Here is a 23,934-nt window from a genome sequence, read left to right on the forward strand (position 1 = left end):
CGAATTTTACAGGACCACTAATAGTCTTTTCATCAAAGATTTCCCGGGCAAAGTTGTCTCGGATGAAAACTCCGGCTACCCCAAATTTAAGATTGACATGCGTTTGGACATCTTGGTCTATGAAGAAAGGAGACAGCCGCTTCTCAGCCACCTGCAGACCCGATATCCTTGCTCCGAACTCCGATGGTCTTGAATAACATGGTTAACATGTAGTAATCTTTTGGGCCGCAGTAGACGAAGGCTTGGATGTCAAAGTTCATGCCGAGTTTGTGGCTGCGATTTGTAACCAAGAGGGTCATGTTCCATGTCGCAGTTAAGTTGGTGCCGGTGACTTTCAGTTCTGACATGACAGCTGAGACAACCTCGAGCTTGGGATCTTTAATATCGAGGACGGGTTCTAAGATTTCTTCGGAGATCGCCATACACATAACGAGCGTAACACTAAATAGACAAGCATAGATTGAGCAAAACAGATAACAGCGTCGACAATTTTCTTTTCTGTCGGTGGTTCTACCAGAGAGAAGCTCCATCATAGATTGTCCACAGGGATACCTATAAATTTTAGTTCATGAGTTCGTATGTGTGTGCGTGTCTAGCTACTTATATACGAGGCAGGGAGACGGGAATGAGTTATAATAGGAGTTGGAGACGTAAACAGTAGCTATGAAAAATTGAAAAGAGATGCACAAGTACCGGCTATTATCACCAATGTTAAAAAAAAAAGCGTACCGAAGCGTTTTCTTAAGAGCTTTGAGTCTTAAAACTTGAGACGCATAAATTGTAAGCCTTATGTTATAAAAAATTAATAGTTAAATGTGTAAATATATAATTATAGACATATAAAAAGAACAAATATACATAAGAACTTACAAATTTATTGCAGTTAGATATAATGAAATTCATGATTCAAACGTTTTAGATAGTTTTTATCAAACTAAACATATTATATAAATAAATATAAAAATATACCTAAAAAAATTATTTTCTAAGGCGTAGTAAAATGCTTGAAAAACGTAACATAAGGCGTAAAAAACGTAAGTTTTTTACGCCTCAGTGCCCAGATCGAAAAACATATGCGTTATGTAAGTAGCCTTAAGCTGTTTAAGCCTCAAGCGAGCGTTACAAGTTTTTTAAAACATTGATTATCACTTAAGCAAGAAATAATACAAACATTTAGGGTTCAGAACATGCTACGTTCCCTCGTACACTGACTGAGCTCATCATCAAAGAACGTACAGAAATAGAGCCTAATAATAACGAGATCATAGGAGACCGGACAGTACTCGATTCGATCCAGTACGCACGTCGTACTTACTATATGATGAGAGGGAAACCTTGCTGAAGTAGATCACCAGCCAAGACCTCGTTAGCAGCTTCAGAGGGATGGAATCCATCCCAAAACACATACCCAGTCACATTGTTACATGTTCCTATAGATCTTGCGTTGCAAAGAACAGAGGTTTCTAATGTTCCAGTTCCACAACAAGCTCTTCTCGACTCCATGAACCCTATCAGACAAGTAAATACATCAGAAAGAAAAACCAACAATTTATTTGCAATTACATTAGCTAGTGATCAGACTATGCATCTAATGATTCTGATCTAGCTACTCCTATAACATAAATAGATTGACGGGTATTAGAAATAAAGAATCAGAGATCATCTTTGTATTGAGGCCGGATTCTTCATATATTGTACGGATGTAAATGTCTTTTGATTAAACGAATTGAATGTAAATGTCTTTTTGTTTCAAGAATTGATGTATTGACTTGTACAGCAGGTAGAATATATTACCATTGTCACTAGGCTTTGTGACCATATCCAGGAGAGGCTGGAAGATGTCAAAGACCACAAGCCTGAGGTCGGGAAGTCTTGTCTGCAAACTTTGAGATGTGCTCGTAAGCTTCTTGTTGAATGAAATGGCATCTCCGTTTAATCTAGTGACACAATTGTTGCTTCCTAAGCCAAAAAGGGTGATTGCTGCGGGCAAACACCCGGTCGGCGGTAAGCTTGTCACTCCAATCCTTCTTGCTCCCAACCCATACAAATTCTGTCGAAAAGTGAAAATCATATAATTATATAATGCAGGGGCAATCCCATCTTTGATTAGTTCTCATAAATGTGGCTTCAATCGACCATAGTGCTTGAGAAAATAATGACCAGATAGTAAGATAATTTTAACAAGAGTGATGCTAAATGTACCCAATAAATATCTAAGTAGACCAGTAACCCATTTTTTTTAATAAATCTTCCCATTTTGCCCCTATATTATATAGCTATTATTACTATAACCGAATCCGAATGAAACCCAGCAACTTTGTTTAAACAACAAACATGAAGATTAAGGCAAATCAATATCTACCAAGAGCGGAGCCATGATTTTATAATGGGTTGGGCTAGTAAAAAATTTACGATTATTTATAAACTATATATAGAAATTTAGGGTGGGTTTATATTTAAAATTTAAATTTTAGAGTATTTAGCTAGAAATACAAATTTTTTAGTAATTTGAGGTGGATTGTACCCATCGTAGCCCGTGTGTAGCTACGTCTTTGATATCTACCATTATTTTCTTTGATGATCTGTGCTTAACTCAAGAGTTTGCATGCAGTTGAGATATTAAAAATCATAAATTTTAAGATTTAGCAAAAATAATAATTAATGATGTTAGAGATGAAATTTGACAAGGAGAAAATGATCGGGGAAGAAAGTGTGTACGTGAGAGAGCAAGATCTAAGAGTTCTCTGACACAATCCACCATGCGACCTCAAGTTGCACTCTACAGTCTATCATCCGTGTATCTCCCCAGATTTTTAGTGCTCACCAATTCGGCATCATTCTTGTCTCTCTTTAATTATTGTTATTCTATGATTGAATTATCAAATACTCTTTATAATAATCCTATGTTTAACGAAAATACAATTACCTTGATTTAGAAACATGACAATTGAAATTTGATGATAGAGGTCGAACTCTTCGATTCGATTGCATGTTTGAATAAGCAATTTAATTAGTTGTTTTAGTTTTATTTTCTCACCTTAAAATAGGGGTAAAAATGTCAATAAAAATTATATTAGGTCTAGTTAGAAGTTTGTTGGGTACATTTATAAGCACAATTTTAACAAATAATAGTGCTTGAGAAAGATATTATGAAACTGCTCCAAGATATTTTGTAGTATCCGAGTTAAGACAGGCAAAAAAAAAAAGATTAGCTACAATTCACTGGCAAGTACCTAGTGTAGGAAATTGGCACTTGTATAATCTAGACTCTAAATTCACGAAATTAAGAAGATTAGTCTAAAAGCATTATTGTTTCAATACAATATATATAGTGGTAACAGTAAGCTTGCATGCATATAGAGTATCCCATCTCCTAATGTATAAATGCTAGGCTAAAGTTTGTTAAATGTTTTTGTTAATTTTTTGGTTGGACATGATACAAAATAACAAACAATACATGTACAAAAGGAAAATATATGCTGTTATGACGAGTGAGGATTTGATAGCAACCTGAATGAATGTAGAGTAAGATCTAATGAGAATGTCTGAGAATTGATCAGGCGTGTAGATCGTAGCTAGGGGAGTGATGTAGTAGTTCTGAATGAAATCACTGCTCCCTGCACTTAGAAGGTGGATGCCTCCAGAGAATATTGCATTGGCCTTGGTTTGTCCTACCAGATTCACAACTTTGCTTTGATATGCCTTGTAGTTGTTCAGTTGCTGGGTCAGTGAAATCGAATTCTGGAACCGATACCACAGACATATCATCATATATTAGAACAAGATATATAGCTAGATAGAGTATGTATAGAACTGTAAAGGTGGTCGATCGATATATAATGATGAAATGAGATACAAATTACTTAATTACCGGTCAATATTAATTTACAACTTAATTTACGTACATATAACTGGGCGGTTGGGTCATAAAATCCAGAAGCAGCTGAGGCAAAGTTAACTCCAGTCAAGAGGTTCTTCCCGCTTGCTTCTTGGCTCAGGTAAGCCGGTGGATATTTTGTAAATCCCAGATATTCAGCTGCAACAGACAGTAACGTTCCATAAACCGTGCCATGTCCATTGTTTACACAAAAAACATATATTTTACCTAGTGCTAATTTCTCCCTTTTTTAGAATGGCTACGTATTTGTATATGGTAGTAGTAGCTAGTCATTTCATTGGAAGATGATCGAAGAAGAAGATCGAAACCACATATACAATTGAGAGATTTATGCAAGTTTACGTACCAGTGAAATCGGTGGCAAGCTTTCCATTACAGAATCTTCCAGTTGGTTTGTGATTCACAAAGTCTCTTCCGTAAGGAGGGAAGTTAGCCTTGATGACTGTGCTGAGATTGTTGTTGTTTCCTACATCGACTACAGAGTCCCCAAAGATGATAAGAGCTGGAACTAAAGGGTCTGCAAGAACCACCGTCAAAACCAGAGCAAGGAAGGTCAAGGAACCCAGGAGTCTACCGCTTGAAAACTCCATCTCTCTTTATTCGGTGAAACCTCACCGGCTAAATTATAGAGATAGATGAAATCCAATAAGTTAAGGGTAGTGAATGGAAGTGCAGAGGTTAGGTTGTGGGAGATTTAAGAAGGTGATGAGTACTGTAAATTGATACTGGTGAAAATTTAATTGACATGAATATGTGGGGAAGAGTGACACCAATAACACTGCCATATATATATCCTGGTAAAGGAAACATGAAGCTACTCTCCTGCATGCATATTTATTGGGAATGCAGTGTCTTGAATAAATTTGTAACCAACCAAAGCCCAGCTGCTACCCAATACCCATATTCATAAATTTATCAGACATATTTTAGTGTGCTAAGTTGCTAAACTGTGTGATAAAAATAAATGATTCAAATTTCTGTTCGAAATATCGGCGATATGGCCGATATATCCCCGATATATCGCTGATATTTCGAATCCGATACGATAAGAGCATATCGGTCAAAATTTATCGGTCAACGCAAAAATGATGGTCAACGGTCAAATATCGGTCAAACTTTGATTTTTTATTATTTTTTCAATTTTTGTTTAATTTTTTAATATTTATTTCCTCTTTTTGTTTTTTTGAAAAACTTATAATTTTTTTCATTTTTTCATATATATTTTTAATTTATATAAATTTTAAATATATATGATGAATTTCAAGTCTAAATAATCATTCTTAAATACCTATTTTTATTATTAGATGTCGTTCGTGTACTTTAATTGTCATTAAATCAAGTATTTATTTTCTTTAGTTTACTTAGTACCGTTTTTTTAGTTTATTTGGTACATATTGAAGTATAATTTTATAAATTTTATTGAAAATAAGCAAATCTGATAAAACCAATATATCCCCCGATATATCGTTTTACCTTTCGACCGATACGATGCCGAAAACGATATTTAGACCATTGATTCAAATCTAGCTATTTGTGCTGTCTGATCATAAACGATTAATTTCATTCTGAAATAGCAACACCTTCGGTTTCCTTTGTTCACTTTGGACTCGAGACTTGATTTAGCAAGGTTTTTTTGTTTTTCATTCGTTTTTTTGGTAACAAAAAAAAAGAATGAAAAACCTCGCTAGACCTTTGAGTGGTCGAGACTCGACAGTCCATCAACATATCCAGTGGCGGACCTACATTTAAGACGGGGAGTTTGGACCTGCAAGGTTTTCAAATTCGACGTGCATTTATCAATTATGCATGATCATAATCATGTTATAAGCTATGGAAAAAACCTTATGAAATATATATGTAATGAAAAACTCTCTCTAATTACAATTAGAGAATTGGTTATGTTTTTCTTTATTGTTACAAGTTGTTGAGATCATGTTTCCTTATAAATTAATGTATTAAATAATATCATTATGTACCAAATATATTATTAGACCCCCTCCTAAAATCAAATTCTGGTTCTGCCACTGAACATATCAAAAATGCCTAGATTATTTCAATACCTGTAATAGAAATGTATATAACTCTATAGGACAACATAAACTTATATTTTAAATTTCCAAAGTATAGATATAACAACTTGAATTGATGAACAACCATATTCACTCACTGATGATTGTCATACATCATAATCATCATGTTGTAATAGTCGAAGTAACAGTAGTACAAGAAACATACGTACGGGATACAAACTTCAGTAATTTAGCACATTTATAATGTTGTTATAGTCAACGAAACATTAGAACAAGAAACATGTGAGATACAAAATTAAGTAGCAAACTAGGTAATGCGCCCGCGCGTTGCTGCCAGATTTTTTGGTTGATTAATTTAGCTGTTATGTTTAGTAATTAGGTTGTTGTGAACTTGTGAAAAGTAAAAATCACAAATGCTAAATCTTGACAGCAACTCTAATTACATATTGACATGTCTACTTCCCATTGTTGCACAATCTTCATGTATTTTAGTATATAGAAGTGAAGCTGCCATAGAAGCAATATACAAAAAGAAACAATAGTTCTATTGCAATAATATATCTCTAAGTACGCCTAGATCGATCCCACTCCGCTAGTTTTTACTCCCATTAATTTTCATCAACATTTGAAGAGGTCACTTTATGCATCAGAGCATTTAGAGACCCAGACGAAGAATTATAGAGGAAGAGGAAGTGAAAGCAAAAAAAAAAAACTCGATTAACATAAAGAAACAAAAAAGACTCTATTACTGCAATTGAAAATCCGTGCTTGATTTTAATTAATTAGTCTCAATGATGTGTCAGTATTAATCACAACAAAGTTTATCTTTCATTTATAAAAACATAAGTGTATGCGTGATTAGATCAGTTAGATGTAATACAGCAAGGCTCGATCGTCTCGTTTCGCTCATACAATTACATGACATAGACACAAATTTAATCAACTAACAAAAGCTACCTCTAACATGTAATGTCATAACCGTTTCGCTACTTTACATAGTAAAAAAAACTGATGGAGCTATTGCAATGGCTCATTTGAGAGAGAGAGAGAGAGAGAGTGTCACGACCCGGACCGTTCCGTCGTAACACGATATTGTCCGCTTTAGCATAGCCCTCACAGTTTTGTTTTTGGGAGCTCAGAAGCACCTTCCCAGTGGGTCACCCATCCTGGGATTGCCCTGCGCCAAACATGCTTAACTTCGGAATTCTCATCTCCTCCGAAGCTGTTGAGCCCCCAAAAAGGCCTCGCGTTAGATAGAGGTGGGCATGTACATATATGACGCATCACCCCCTCTCCGTTGACCGATGTGGGATATTACAATCCACCCTCCTTGGGAGTCCGACGCCCTCGTCGGCACACTCGCACCACACGGCAGAGTGGCTCTGAACGACCCTAAAATTTCGTGTATAAATACTCGAAATATTAAAGTCGTACAACACCAAAACAATCTCAAATAAATCGAAATCATTTTAAATGCACAGCGGATCATTACTGAGTTCACAATACAACTCAGACAACCAATTATTACAAACCAAATTTATAATTCAACATTACATAAAATGGGAATGTAATAATCCTCACAACTCAAAATAAATCCTCACAAGTTCTCACACACAAATCTGCAATAGAAACCTCACCACAAGCAGAATAATGAACAACTTCGAGTCTCCGGAGTCGTCCTTCGATTCTCACTAATCGACACCTGCAGTAGTATCCCCTACACCATCGTATTGGTGCACCGGGATTGTAAACACAAATCCGGTAAGCTTTACAGTTCGTATGAGTAAAATAAAACAATATATCTCGCATATCAACATCTACGACAATCCACAAATCAACATCTACGACAATCCACAAATCAACAAATATAAATGCACTCATGAGTTAATGGACGGCCCATCTGGTAGTCCCAAAAATGCGAAATGATAGTGTTCATGAGAAATTGGGCAACCCCTCTGTTTACCCAAATGTATTTATAATACGGGTACTAATGAGCGCTGGTACACCTCTGTTACCCCTCAAGTAGTACACCGCCGACGTTGGGCAACCTCCTCGCTACCCAACGCCCGACATTAGGCAACCTCCTCGCTACCCAACGTCCGACATAGAGCAACCTCCTCGCTACCCAATGTCCAAAAATATGAGTACTCATGAGCCGATAACCCATCTATTACCTCACATGCAGTACTCCGGCAGATAGACTAGAGCTCTAACTGTATCGTAACTTTCGCCCGGCCAAAGGCTAGGTTCCGACTTGCCAAACACGTACAATAATCACACCTCATATTGTACCAAAAATCAAGTCCGAAGACAAATCAACATTCTAACAATCTCCATGTTAAAATCACGTACAATAATCTACTCATTATTTGTACCAATCGTATCAACATGCTCAATATATAATTCTCATCACCACTGTGATCATATTTCACAACCGAAATCCTAACAGTATATAATATAGCAAACTATATATATATCTACTTATTTACCATTTATACAATATATATATATATATAATCCACTTTATTATATACATGTCATATTTCGTTCTTTAATATTTTGCAAAATGTTGAATCCCCGCAAGGGTAGATTCGTAAATAAGTGAGATTTTACTCACCTTATCAACTCGAGCGTAATTCCACAATTCCAAAGATAATACATTTCCTTGTTTTATCGATCACCTTGTAAAGAGAAGAAAAGAATTTAGAAACGTTTCGTAAACCTTTAAATGCCGTAACAGTAATAATCTGTTACTGTTCAGCAATTTCTGGTTTTACGAATTATTGTTCACTGAGTACTATTCACTGTGTACTATTCACGTATTTACTATTCATGTATTATTGTACAACTACACATCCATCACGTATTCATGTACGAGTACATACTGTTTAGGTATTTCTGTACATATAAATACTATTCAAATGTACATACTGTCTCAGTAATATTAATTATTAATTTACCCTTCTGAAATTACTTTTTACATTTACTGAAAGTAATTTACATTTACATTTACCATACGTGCATAGCAATCTGGAAATCCAATGATAAATCAACTAAAAAACAAGATAGTCATACTAGGGGCTTCATCTCAACTCTAGCTTAGGAGTTTAGCAATCCATCACAATGGAAAATATAACTAGAATGAAAGAAATCAAGAAACAGACAATGGAAGAGTAGTAGGATTTTGGTTCACAGATGGTGAGAGCTCATCTCTTCTTTCCACTGCGTCAAAAGGCTGCCCTTTGGTATCCCCTGCGAATTAGGTTTTTCTCCTTTTTATTCCTCCTCCAATTCCTCCTAGTTTGGGCTTTTTTAAATTCTCCTTGTCCAACTTAGAATTATATTTATTTTCTCCTAATAACTCAAGGTTATTGTAGTCAACTGAAGGAGAAACTTAGAATACGTTCAATCTAATCTCAAATGTGCTGAAAATAATGGATTTGGGCTTCACAAGTTGGATTATTGAGAGGATATTCAAAATTCATCAGAACTAGCATTCCCAAACAAATTCCACTCAAACCTTCATAATTTTCTCTAGGAGAATGTGAATCTATTTCCGTAAAGTTCTTTAGAAAGCTGACATCTATAGCTTTCCAATGATGTATGGCTCGCCTTCTCATTCCTTGTGAGCATGTACAGTTTAATCCGCAAAGTTAGTGCACAATAGAGACAATTTCCTTGAAATTCAGGATGGCAAACACAGTAGCAATCATTTGTTACTTTAAGCTCAAATTCCTTCTTTTCTCCCATTTAACCTATAAAAAACAAAAAGAAAGTAAATGACTCATAATTGACAAGGACTTAGCATATAATCATGTGTTTAAGGTAGATATATATATATATATATATATATATATATATATATATATATACAATCTCTATCTAGAGTGAAGCTTCACTCTGAAATTATAAAGTGAAGTTCTAATTTTGGCACACTTTTCGGTCAAATTTTTTCACCATAAGTGATTCAATATTTAGATATACTATTCAAGATCATCTCTACAAAGTTTCATCCAATTTGACAATGGTTTGAGCTTTCAAAATTGAGATTTACATGAACGGTTCACATTGAACAGTTTTAATTCATTCATTGATTTAATCTAATTTCAATACCTTAGCGATGTCCGAATTAGATGAAATTTTGTAGAGATGATCTTGAATAACATACCTAAATATTGAATTACTTATGGTGAAAACATTTGACCGAAAAATGTGCCAAAATTGGAACTTCACTCCGTAATTTCATAGTGAAGCTTCACTCTAAATAAGGACTGTGGAATTATGAACCTATCAAGGTTGTGAGCTCGTGATTGCGTAATTATTAGGTTAGTGAAATTTGGGTGGTTACATGCATGTAGAAACCTAGAAACAACTCAAACAAGAGCGATAACTCATACGGTTGAGTCGTATGAAACTCATCCATGTTTTCCGACTCCGATCCGGAGTTTTACAGGTCACCAAAGGTCATTTGATGATTGATCTATTTGGTATGTTAGGTGTATTGAGGTCATTTTATAGATTTGTTGTGGTTGACTAGTTCGTAAGTCTACTATTCGAAATATATCCATCAAATTCATGTAAGATGATATATGTTGGATTGGTTGGTTATCTCATTGTATACTCACATATTTTGCGATGCTATCTTGTTGTCTTTTAAATGCAAGAGTATTACTAAACATTTTATTGCTTCGATGTCCAAATCATTTACTTTGAAAGGCTCGTTGTCGATAATAAAAGTCTCAAATTAGCAATATAGGATATAGCAATGTAGGATAAGAATTCAATTTGGGGTTTAATGGTACGATATATTCTTCTACAATGTAGGAGGTATATATAGAGATACAAGTGTAGGAGGTATATATAGAGATATAAGTTTTATCCTAATAGAAAATTTATACATACAAGAAAAGTAAATATTTACATAATATTCTACGCTCCCTCTCAAGTCGACGCATAGATGTCAATCATGCCCAACTTATTAACTGAACTGTCAAACACTTTCCTTGATACTCTTTTTGTAAGAACATCCACCAACTAATCCTCTATAAACACAAAAGGGAATCTGATGACTTTCATGTCCAAGTTTTATTTGATAAAGAACCGATCAACCTCGAGATGTTTAATATGACCATGTTGAACTAGATTATGAGTAATGTCAATTGCTTATGTATTATCACCATGTAGGTCCATAGGTTTCTTGAGATTGACATCTAAGTCCTTTAACACATTTCATAACCATAACAATTTACACACTCTATGAGCCATACTTCGAAATTCTGCTTCAGCACTTGACCTAGCAACACCATGTTGTTTCTTACTACGCCATGTAACTATATTTTCTCCAACAAAAGTGAAATATTCAAATGTAGATCGTCTATCTGTCTTCTCACCTTCCTAATCAGCATCTGTATATCCCACAACTTCTAAGTCACTCTTCTTTTCAAACAACAAACCTTTCTCAGGTGGCCTCTTGAGATACCTTAGTATATGATACACTACATACATGTGCTCTTCACTTGGACAATGCATAAATTGACTAACCACACTTACATCTTAAGCAATATTAGATCTAGTATAAAACAGATAAATAAGTCTCCCTACAAGATGTTGGTACCTTCCTTTGTCTGTTGGAATTTGATCAGGATAAATGGCGAGGTTGTGATTCATCTCAATCGGAGTCTTAACATGCTTACAATCAAGCATCCTCGTCTCAGCTAATAAATCAAGTACATACTTACGTTGAGATATACAAATTCTCTTATTTGATCTTGCTAGTTTGATTCCAAGAAAATACTTCAATTGCCTAAGGTCCTTCATCTCAAACTCATTTAGGAGATAATTTTGTAAAACCTCCATCTCTTTTGGATCATCTCCTATGACAACCATATCATCCACATACACTATTAGAGTGGTGATCTTACTCTGATTACGCTTAATGAACAAAGTATGATCAGAGTTGCTATGTCTGTAGTCAAACGGCTTCATTGCTTTAGAAAATCTTCCAAACCACGCTCGAGGATACTGCTTCAAACCATATAAAGACTTCTTCAATTTACAAACCTTGTCAACATCACAAGGCTTATATTTGACTCCTAGCAACATGTCCATATATACTTCTTCTTCTTCTTCTTCTAAGTTTCCATTGAATAATGCATTCTACACATCAAAATTGGCAAAGAGGCCAGTCTCTAGCTGCTGCAAGTGAGATCAAAATTTTGATAGTATTGATTTTTGCTACATGGGTAAACGTCTCTTCATAGTCATTTCCATAACGCTAGGTGTATCCTTCGATAACCAATCTTGCTTTGTACCTATCAATGCTTCCATCAGCTTTCAATTTCACTAGAAACACCCAACAAAATCCGATAATCTTCTTTCAATTGGCTTAGTCACAACATCTCATGTTTAGTTTTTCTACAGTGCTTTAAGTTCTTCATTCATCGCTTGTTTCCACTTGGGATGTGCTAATGCATCATGTACAGTACTAGAAATAGATACAAAAGATAATTGAGCAATAACAAGAGCATGTTAATTTGACAACCTATGTTTGGATATATAGTTGGTTATTGGATATTTTTGTTTTAGCTTTGATATCTGCTTCATAGTGATTCTTAGGAATACCCTTGGTAACCCTTTGTGATTTTCTAATTTCAACATTATCTGCCCCAGATAATTCATTTGAATTTAAAGGTACTTGAGGATGAACATTCACCATTGATTCTTCCATTGTTGATGATGTGAATTGGGGGAAACCAATTTGTGTTGTGGGTACAGTAGTTTTTCATTTTTGATGAAGAACAAATTTGTGTAGTAGATACAACGTCAACATCTGCAGGTGTATTATGCTCCATAATTGATGTAGGCTCTGCCAGTCCATTCTTAATAATCATAACGTCCGTCTTGGTGATGCGGCTCAGCATAGAGATGCGGCTCGACACGAAGATGTGGCTCGGGCAGTTTGGCTCCTTATCAGATGGTGACACACATAGTTAAGGTTCAGATGGAATTCTTTCAGCTGACCCACCTCTATTTTCTTCCATTGATGTTGCCCATGGCTAGGAAAAGAGAGAGAGAGAGAGAGAGAGATGTCTAGCCCGTTTTTGTAATTTATTTCAGATGGGCCATTTTTATGTCCGAATATTATCAGATTTTGTTCCAACTCCAAATTTTAATTCCAATATTTCAAAATTACATATATTCTGAGGAATTCCTTCATTAACTCTCTTCTCCTGAAGGGAAGACTCCAAAATTCCATTTGAGAAATACACCTTAGATTCACGGAAAAAAAATTAAAAGAGGTGTGTATGGTGTCAGTGAGCAGGTCATAACATCTGTATCCCTTCTAAAACTCTGTATAACCCACAAAAATATTTTTTTGCACGAGGATCGAGCTTGTTTTGTTGTGGCTTGGGAATATGAACATATAATGTGCATCCAAACACTCGGGGCTCTAAAGTTGGTGAAGTTGTTGTTGAGGGTTCTGAAATTCAATTACCCGAGAAGGAGTCTGATTGATGAGATATGCAGCAAACTTTATAGCTTATCCTCAATATTCACAAGGTACGATCATGCCACACAAGGAGGCACAAACAACCTCAAACAATTGTCGATTCTTTTGTTCTGCCAATCCATTATGTTGAGGAGCATAGTAATTCGAAGTTTGATGTTGAATTCCCATGTGCTTGGGTGAACTCTTGCATAGGGCCATTAACATATTCACCACCATTGTCATATTGGAAAACACGAATCTCATGTTGATATTGTGTATACACTATTTTGTTAAAGTCTTTGAAACTGGAACATACATCACTCTTGTTCTTCAGTAGAGACACCCAAGTCATGCGAGTGCAATCATCAATAAAAATGACAATATACCTAGCGCCACAGAGTGCAGGAATTTTCGCAGGACACCAAACATTGGAGTGAATTTTCATAAAAGGAAGATGACTTTTGTGTAGACTTGGTGAATATGATATGCGGTGGCTCTTGGCTAATTCACAAACGTCACAATGAAAATCTGAAGCGCTGACACCTGAAAACAGCTGACGTTGCAGCTTCTTGAGATAGTGAAAGTTTAGATGTCCAAGACGACGTTGCCATAGCCGTATAGTTTCCTTATCACTCTTGACGCCATGAACTTGGTTAGCTTGCCCCAAAAGATGTTTATGTTTTTCTTCCAATCTCTGTCAGATCTAAGTAGTACAATTTTCCCTTCTTTACACCACACCCAAGAATCTGTTGAGTTAAAATGTCTTGAAACACACATAAAGATGAATAGAGGGTGATAATACATGTAAGGGCTTCAATGATCTGACCAATAGACAGGAGATCATAGGCTAAAGATGGAACAACTAAAACATATTCAAGGGCTAAGGTATTAGATAAGACAACATAACCTTTTCTAGTAACTGGAGTGGGGTTACCATCAGCAGTAGACACATAATTTTGTGATGAACATTTAATTGTTGTCAAGAGGTTGGGGTCATTTGTCATGTGATCTGATGCGCCTGTGTCAATTATCCAAGTATCGTTAACATGCATTTACCTCACTGTGCTACAGTAGCAGAGACATCCCAATATTCGTATAATGGGCACTATTGATGCTCTTCCTCTACAGTAGTTTGACAACTTGCTCCAAATTTATACGTGGTTTTTTGCTGAAATCCCACCAATGAGGATGTTTGATTACTTCAAAAACATCATTGTGTGTTGTGACCCAAGTATCCGTATGATGGGCACTTTGTTGATAGGAGCACTTTGTGCGACAATCCTAACAGGTTTTTACCTACAATTGTACTTTGCTTAGCTCTTATTATTATAGTATTGAGTCATTTAGTCGAGTTAGGAGTTTATGGTGGCGTTAGTTGCATTTTGGCGCTAAAACAGGTTGAAAACACACATAAATTGTCGAGAGTCCTATTTAGAGTATGATTTCTTGTGTAACTAGGAAACCTAGTTAAATTATGAGTTTTCATGAATTGGCATTTCTATAACATTTGTGATAAATTGAGAATCCTATTTATTTTAGGAGTCCTTTTTAGACTAGGAAACGTACTATTTATGAAAGTCCTACTTGAACTAAAACGCTTATTCCGTAACTTTCCTAATCTTACTCTCCTATTCTAGTAACTTACTTGATCTTTTTATATGAATTATCTTGTCTTTATTCTTGTCTTTTATTATTTTCAGATTTTAAAAGATGAGATTGTGTAGCTACAATGAAGGAAAAAAATAGAGAAAAAGTCAAGCAAAGGAGGAAAATAAAGAAATAAGGAGACACCTAAAAGGGGAAGAAAAAGGAACTGATCAAAGGAGATTGCACCCACCAATGAAAAAAATAAGTGAAAGAAAAAAAGAGAAAAAACAGAAGACAATAAAAAGAGATAATGCAAGAGAGAAAGAATGAGACACCTAAAAAGAAGAAAAAGAATGAATTTATCAAAAGAGATTGCACCCACCAATGACAAAAATAAGTGAAAGAAATTATGGAGAAAGAAAAATGAAGAGAATAAAAAGAGATAATGCAAGAGAGAAAGAAGGAGACACTAAAAAAGGAGAAAAATGAATTTATCAAAAGGAGATTGCACTCACCAATGACAAAAATAAGTGAAAGAAAAAGAGAGAAAAAAAAGGAAGATAATAAAAAGAGATGATGCAAGAGAGAAAGAATGAGACATCCAAAAAGGATAAAAATAAGGAATTTATCAAATGAGATTATACCCACCAATGGCAAAAATAAGTGAAAGAAATTGAGGAGAAAAAATTCAAACTATAATATTCAAGGAGCCAAAACTCTTCTATAAATAGCACATCATTCACAAAGACAATCGCATCTCTTTCGCATTTAAGAGCCAAAACTCTACCAAACCACCACCATAAACGTTCCTCACAAATCAGCAAGCCGTCCACCCCAAAACCATCATCATCTCCACCGAGTTTCACCTATTACAGCCGTACCTCTAAGGTTCCTACAACATGTGATTCTCGCAACTCATCTCTATGACTTCGTTCATTTATGTTAATCTACAATTCTTTGTCTATGAAAATTGTAAGTTGTTGTTTATGTGGAAGTATTGGTTTTGTATTTGTTTCAGAATTTTCAGATTGTATTTGATATGTTTTTGAGACTATGTCGAATCTATGTTCTTATAATTATTGAAGTTTGTATTTCTATTGTTGTGTTATACTCTTCTTTTACTTGTTCTTAGATAATTTTCAGATATGTGCATACAAATTTAGTGCTTAAATGCAGTCCTTAAGATTGTATTTGAGTGCTATCTTCATCATCCATATTGACACAAATAAAATCATGTCCTAAGTAGGTTCGGTATTTTCAAAGTTGACCTTTTGCTAATAAGTTGTAATGAAGTAAATGCTACTTACATTTCTCTAAATAAAATGTGTTTGGCTTTGGTGATTTAAGCTTCAACTGTGGACCTGTGGTGACTTAGCTTCTGTTGAGTTGTACCTTATATGTGTTTTATGCAATAGGCACCAGTTGATGGTACAAGTGGTCATCAAGAGGGAGTCCATAGGAAATAGAGCTCATCTCTCAGCATTCGATGAGGAACCATCTGCCATGGAAGAGGAGGTCTTCAAGGTTCAATTGATTTTGAAGTCTCCATTGATCAAGAACAAGCTTAAATTTGGTTATATCATGTTTTTTTAGTTGTGGTTTTGGGTAGTACTTTAAGAACTTCATGTACACTGTTTTTTTTTTTGGGTACATTGGTCCAACTTCTTTTAAGTTGTGTGTTTCTAAAAACTTAGCACCTTTTAGTCTATGTTGGTTTGGTTGTTTAGAATGTGGAATAATTTGTTTGGTTTATAAATATTAATTGTGGTTGATTTCATTGTGTTGGTGTATTTTTGATTGTGCAAAGTTGTTGGTTGGAATTGAATTTGGTGCATTTTAGGTTGGAATACTGTCAATAATTGAAACATGATATTTTAGTAAAATGAAAGGTGGTGATGGTAAAGTGACATTGCTAAAGTTTTCATATATTCACCTAATTGCAACGACTCTATCCCTTCTTTTTACCAAATTAAACTAAATTCACCAATGCACCACATAATTACAAGTTTGGTTTTATCATGCATTCTAATTCATCTGATTACATAATTTTAGACACCAATACAATTAGAGCCTTAGGGGAACATTTAATCATACAAGGTTTCTATTGACGGTTTAGGTTGACTTAGGGCCTCACCTAAATTACATGCAATCAAGTTTAACAACACTTGGGGTAGAAATACGAGTTCAATTTAAGTTCTAAAGACTCGGGATCAGTTTCAAAAACGAACATTAAGATGTCTAGTTTCATACAAAATAATGAGTAGAAAGTAAATAGAACAAACGAGAGTTCAAAATGGAACATAACACCAAGAAGTTCACTGAAAATTCAAGAAACATAACTAAACGCAGAACTAGACATTTCATGCGGCCTACCAACAGCTTTCCTTTACTTCATGGTCACTTATAAGACAAACATAAATCAAACAATTATTCATAGAATAAACAAAGAACAACAACGACCAGCAAATGATACTCTTAGCCTAAGCCTACATTTCATACACCAAAGAGAATAGGAGAAGTGACGAAATTGTCAAAATACCAAACCCTAAGCCTACATATCATACACCACATTGTTGATCATAACTTTTGTAGCAGTATATATAATATGTAACGATCCTAAAATTTCGAGCATGAAAACTCAAAATTTCAAAGTCGTTAAACACCAAAATAATCTCAACGAATCGAAATCATTTTAAATGCACAGCAGATCATCACTGAGTTCTCAATACAACTCAGAAAACCAATTATTACAAACCAAATTTATAATTCAATATTACATAAAATGGAAATGTAATAATCCTCACAATCTCTCACAAAACTCACCAATAAGTCCTCACAAATTCTCACACACAATTCTGAAATGAAAACCACACCACAAGCAGGATAATGAATAACTTCGAGACTCCGGAGTCGTCTCTCAATCTCTACTAGTCAACACCTGCAGAATTATCCCATACACCATCGAATTGATACACCGGGATTGTAAACACAAATCCGGTAAGCTTATAGCTCGTATGAGTAAAATGAAAATATAATTCGCATATCAATATATACGAAAAATCACAATCAACATATATAAATGTCCTCATGAGTCAACGGACGGCCCATCTGGTTGTCCCAAAAATATATGAAATGAAAGTACTCATGAGAAATCGGGCAACCCTTCTAGTTACCCAAAAATATTTATAATACAGGTACTAATGAACGCTGGTACACATCTGTTACCCCTCATGTAGTACACCGCCGATATTGAGTAACCACCCGCTACCCAACATCCCACACAATATGAGTACTCATGAGCCGATAACCACCCGTTACCTCACATACAGTACTCCGGCAGACAGACTAAAGCTCTAACTGTATCGTAACTTTCGCCCGGCCAAAGGCCAGGTTCCGACTTGCCAAACACGTACAATAATCTCACATCATATTGTACCAAAAATCAAGTCCGAAGACAATCAACATTTTAACAATCTCCATGTTAAAATCACATACAATAATCACACCTCATATTGTAAAATCAAAATCACATGCTCGATATATAAATTCCGTCGTCAAAATGACCTCATCACAATAAAATCATAACAGTACATTATATAGCAAACTATATATATATGTACATATTTACCATTTATACAATACATATAATCCGCTATATTATATACATGTCATATTTTATAAACACATCCGAAGACAAAACGTTTAACAAACCCATGTTAAAACCACGTACAATAATCACTCCTCATATTGTACAAATTAAATCACACGCTCAATGCATAATTCTCGTCATCGAAATGACGTTTTCACAATGAATTCATAACAGTATATAATATAGCAAACTATATATATATGTACTTATTTACCATTTATACAATTATATATATATTCCACTATATCATATACATGTCGTATTTCAATGTTTAAAACTCTTGCAAAAATCTTGAAATCACCGAAAGGGTAGATTCGTAAATATATGAGATTTTACTCACCTTATCGACTCGAGCGTAATTCCACAATTTCCGAAGATAATTTTTTTCCTTGATTTATCGATCACCTTGAAAAGATAAGAAAAGAATTTAGAAATGTTTCATAAACCTTTAAATGCCGAAACAGTAATAATCGGTTACTGTTCAGCAATTTCTGGTTTTACGAATTTACTGTTCACTGAGTACTATTCACTGTTTACTATTCATGTATTTCTGTACAAATACACATCCAATACGTATTTCTGTACGAGTACATACTGTTTACGTATGTTTGTACGTATAAAAACTATTCAAATGTACGTACTGTCTCAGTAAATAATACTGAATTACCCTTCTAAAATTACTTTTTACATTTATATTTACCGTATGTAAATAAAATTTACATTTACCGTACGTAAATCACCTTTTTACATACCGTATGTAAAAATAAATTACAAAATTACCCTTCGGAAACACTGTTCACGCGCCGCCGTACGTGGCGGCGCGTGGGGTACACGCGCCACTCACCGGCGACCGCGCGTGGCGCTCACGCGCCCTTCACAGTGGCAGCACGTGGGGGCCACGCGCCGACACCAATCAAGGCGCGTATGACGCCACCGCCGCCTCAAATCTCTCCCCTTCCTTCCCCTTTCCTCCTTACGGCCTCGCGCCGCCTCATACTCCTTCCACGCGCCTACACGCGCCGCCTAAGGCGGCGGTACCCTCTCCTTCCTCCTCCCCCCCCCCCGATCTCCACCAAATCAAACCAAAACAATCAAAAATCCACAACCAATCCATCAATTACATCGATTCATACCTTAATCGAAGCTAAGAACTCGGATTTGGCGTGGAAGTGCTCGGATTATCGGTGGAGCTTCGATTCCTCGGGGAGGACTTGAATCGCGCGATTTTTGCCCCTAAGTCGATAGCAGAGGGCTCCAAGGGCGAGGACCGGCGTCGTGATGCTCTCCTCCGTGCCCTCGTGTCGCCGATGGTGCTCGACGGTGGCGATGAAGCTTGCAGCCTCAGGTTGGAGCGCGGAGGCTCACGACATCTCGAGGAGATGCGTCAACCTCGGGGTTTGTTGAGAAGTGATGTGCGGTGCTCCTGTGCTAGGCGGTGAAGACCACGACAGCCTGGATGCCGAGATCGCCGGTGGAGACTTCGTTTGGAGGGAGAGAGCTCGAGGGAAGAGAGAGAGACGAGAGGGAGGCGCAGGTTTGGGGAGAGAGAAGAGAGAGTTAGGGGTTTCCAATTTTGGAAACCCTAAACTGATAAGTTTTCCTTTTACACCCCTTTCTAAATCGGAAAATAACTTCAATCGTTAATAACTTTTACATACAACGTCCGATTAAAACGCGTCACTTATACACGAACTCGTATCGACGAGCCCTACAACTTTCGTGAAGGAAGTTTTCGCAACCGACTGACGGAATAAAAGTCGATATATTCGTTCGGAAACGTAACGTTTTTTCTAATTAAACATTCCGAGCACGTTTCTGTTTCCGTTTCGGAAAGTCGCAAACAATCAAATTCATTTTAATTGAATTTCACATTTTTATAGAATTCGAATCAAACCAAATATTGTTTTGAAAAATAGGGTTATTACATAATATGACTTGACTCATTTAAGTGAGTTTTGTGAAGAAAAGTATGTAATAAGTCGTTACAAATAGTTTTATTTGACAATATATTTTTCTATTTAATTTCCGCGAGAATTGGAGAACTGATGGATAACACTAAGTAAATTGAACCCTACCAGCATAATAGATTATACGATTGTTCATGCATGTTGGTGGACATGAGAAATCCTTCTTGCTGGAAAGAAGAATGAAGCTTTGATAATGAGATTCAATTTACAATAACGATAGGGAGACATGAATGACTCATGCACATGCACTGTTCTTAATTATTGGGTCTTCTGACTTATGATCCAGGCATAAATCAAACTTAAGGAAAGAAAACTTCATAATCTTCACTAAAAAAAATCTGAAGAAAAACAGAAGAAGAGTTCAAAGATTAAAAGGGTAAAAGTGTGGGTGTCATCTATGGGAGAACTTAATTTGGCAAGGCTAAGGTGGTTGTTAGGCAAATTTTATGAGTCTATTTTCTGCTACGATAACATTTATGTCGGTGTGGAAACAAAAATTGAAGTGTCATTATCATTACTCACTACTATGCTGCATACAGTTGTTCAGATCATTCTGGAAATAGAACATATACAATTGACTGGCATGTGCACATGCCAGGACCAAGCGAGCCCCACTCTTGCAACACTTGGTTAGCTAATTTCCAACTGTATTCTAAGACCCGAGTTTTTCTTGACTTAGTAAAGAGTATCCAAAAGTTTCTTAGGTTCGATGACTAATCTCTCGGCGCACATAAAATTGTTCACTCTTGCAATTTCATACACTATTGCTATTCATTCAACCAATTAAAATGAATCAAACAGCACACAAAACATCATACTAGCAATTTCATCAAACCAATCCCCTTCGGCACCTAACAAATTAAAACCAACCATTAATCTCAGATACATTAAAATTGAAACAGAAGAAAACTGGAACTGCATTAATCTTTTAAAAAAAACTTTAATCCCAGCAACTAGAACTTTATTAATCTAAGTAAAAGTTGGAACACAATTGAAAAATGAAAATCGATGTCTATGTGTAAATCCAACTAGAAACCCAATTGAAACCCAATTGCAGATTCTAAGTGAAAACCCAATCGATTCAACACAACGAAGATTGAGAGTAAATCTAAATAAAAACAAGTTGAGAGTAAATCTGAGAGAGAGCGAGAGGGAATGGAAACGTGTGTGTAGCTAGGTAGTGGACGTTCTCGTTGGGCTTACCTATTTTAAATGAATATAAAGTAAGGTCGTTTAGTGGGTCTATTGGACCGGCCATCAGGTAATATTTGGTTTTGACATGTTGTATTGAGAATCAATGCAGCGATTCTCGAGTCAAACTATTTAAACTTTGTCATTCTTTTTATGATTTGGTTTATAAATATTTTTATACTGGGGATGTCTAAATGTTGTATTTGTTTTCAAAGCTAACCAAGACACCATACAATAGTGTGTGCAGGTATTGTGCACTGGTACGAGAAAGCAATGGATGGAGTTGGGTGTGTTGTTCAAATTCAGTAAACTGTATTTCGGTTTTCATTTTAGATTTCCATATTTGGATATCTGATTTCAAAACTTTGTTAAAGCTAATTCTTTTTTGCTCTTTATATCCATTTCCCTGAAGTTTATTAACTTCAATCTATTTGTTGTATCGAGTTCTGAACGGACATGTATATCTCTGCGATAAACAGATTTTCACCTCAAAATTAATTTAAACCTCCTGTTGTGCTTATCTAAAAAGTTTTTACACATAATAGCGCTTTTTTAAAATGTAAATCAAATTTTCAATTTATGTCTTATAGACTTGCGACACTATAACGTACTTAAATTGGTAAGGTGCAATTTGGGGCATTATAGATCAAGAATTTCGAACTCGGTACATAATGAGTCACAACATATTCCATACATGGTGATCTTTGTCTGTATGATCAATATTTTTTTCAAAAATCAGACGCTTCACAATTAATATACATGTAATACAACAAATTCATTCCTCATCAATTTGAACCAATTTTCCGCTTATCTCACCCAACAATGCCAAGCAAAGATTTCGGTCTTAAATTTTTCTACCTCCCCATGAAAGCTTGAATTGATCGAACCTTTCGACCACTCCGATGTTCGGCATAGTGTTTGCAAACATCTTCCCATAACTCATTTTTTCTTTGATCTTTACCTTTAGCCGGATTTTGACTTACATATTTCCAAGACTTGCACAATTGAATGTCTTCCAACGGTTGCCATATTGTCTCGTTGTCACCTCCCTGATCAAGTTTCACCCCTTCAACAGCTTCATGTTCTACTTCTTCATCACTCATTTTGAAAATTAAAAATTTGGAAGATGAAAGCTATAGGTGGAGAAACAAAAGATGTTGAGGAACCAAAATAGAAACCTTTTTGGTGTAGGAGGTAAAAGAGATGGTGATGTACTTATAGGGTATTTTTTTTCCTACCGTTGCTATAAAAATTTGGAATTCTTTTTCCCCTCTCTAACCCATATTAATTAAATATCATTCAATTTAATCATGTTATATGAATCAATGGTTCAGATTATTTCGACACATTAGAAATCATTTTAGAAAACCAACTGCTATATGACACATCATCATCAACCAAATACATTCACTAGAGGACAAAAAACTGAAGGGACGCGTTATTTCTTTTCTGATAGTAGAAATCGATACTTCATTATCTTCTTGGCGTGTTAATTACTTTGCCTTCTTATGACCTGGGTCAGCAATTATTGAAGCTTGGATCAAGTTGTTGCCCCAATAGTAAGCCTAAGTCATTTACTGTGCTATTAACCCAATACCATTAGAACATCCAAAACTTGTTTTTTAGTGATCCGGGTCACAAAACTGAGCTTGTGCCATGGAAGGAAGAAAGAAAAAAAACTTTTATTTACTCAAACTTGCTCTAAGAAAGAAACACGAAACAATTTTTATTTACTCAAACTATATGAAGCCCCTTACTTGCTTTGCACGTGATATGCTTTGAGGAATTTGGTGGTGGTGGTATGTATGCCTCTGTCAATTGGTGGTGGCTTTGATTGGTGGCAGATGTGGGATCCACTTGTGGAGCAAAACAAAGTTTTGCAATTCTGGCGGGCAGATGCAGATGTTGATGACTTAGGGCTCCTTGCTGCACGGCTTCCTGTGGATCTGATTGCTCTCTGCGTTTCGCTTTGCTGAGTCTTTTATGGTGGTAATATGCAGCGGAAGTTTACGATGGTGGTGGTTGGTTTCTAATTTGGGGATTTTGGGTAGGAATCATAATATGCAGCGGTTTGTGGTGTGATTTGAGATTGAATGCAAGTTCGAATGATCGAACCTGACTCT

The 23,934-nt window shown here is 35.7% G+C and overlaps 2 protein-coding genes across 2 annotated transcripts in view; one reads left to right on the forward strand and one right to left on the reverse strand.

Moving 5' to 3' along the window:
* LOC126797769 (uncharacterized) overlaps window positions 1-23,934 on the forward strand; it is a 92,971-nt gene that overhangs the window by 27,888 nt on the left and 41,149 nt on the right. The gene's annotated exons all lie outside the window — the stretch shown is intronic.
* On the reverse strand, window positions 144-4,488 carry LOC126796838 (GDSL esterase/lipase At5g03810-like). The gene is made up of 6 exons (XM_050523561.1): window positions 4,245-4,488; window positions 3,906-4,036; window positions 3,511-3,741; window positions 1,795-2,050; window positions 1,316-1,508; window positions 144-441 (listed from the first exon to the last, which is right to left on the reverse strand). The coding sequence occupies exons 1-6, from the start codon at window positions 4,486-4,488 to the stop codon at window positions 144-146; spliced, it is 1,353 nt and encodes a 450-aa protein (XP_050379518.1).

The sequence above is a fragment of the Argentina anserina genome, chromosome 6 (genome assembly GCF_933775445.1).
Source record: "Argentina anserina chromosome 6, drPotAnse1.1, whole genome shotgun sequence".
Lineage (NCBI taxonomy): Eukaryota > Viridiplantae > Streptophyta > Magnoliopsida > Rosales > Rosaceae > Argentina > Argentina anserina.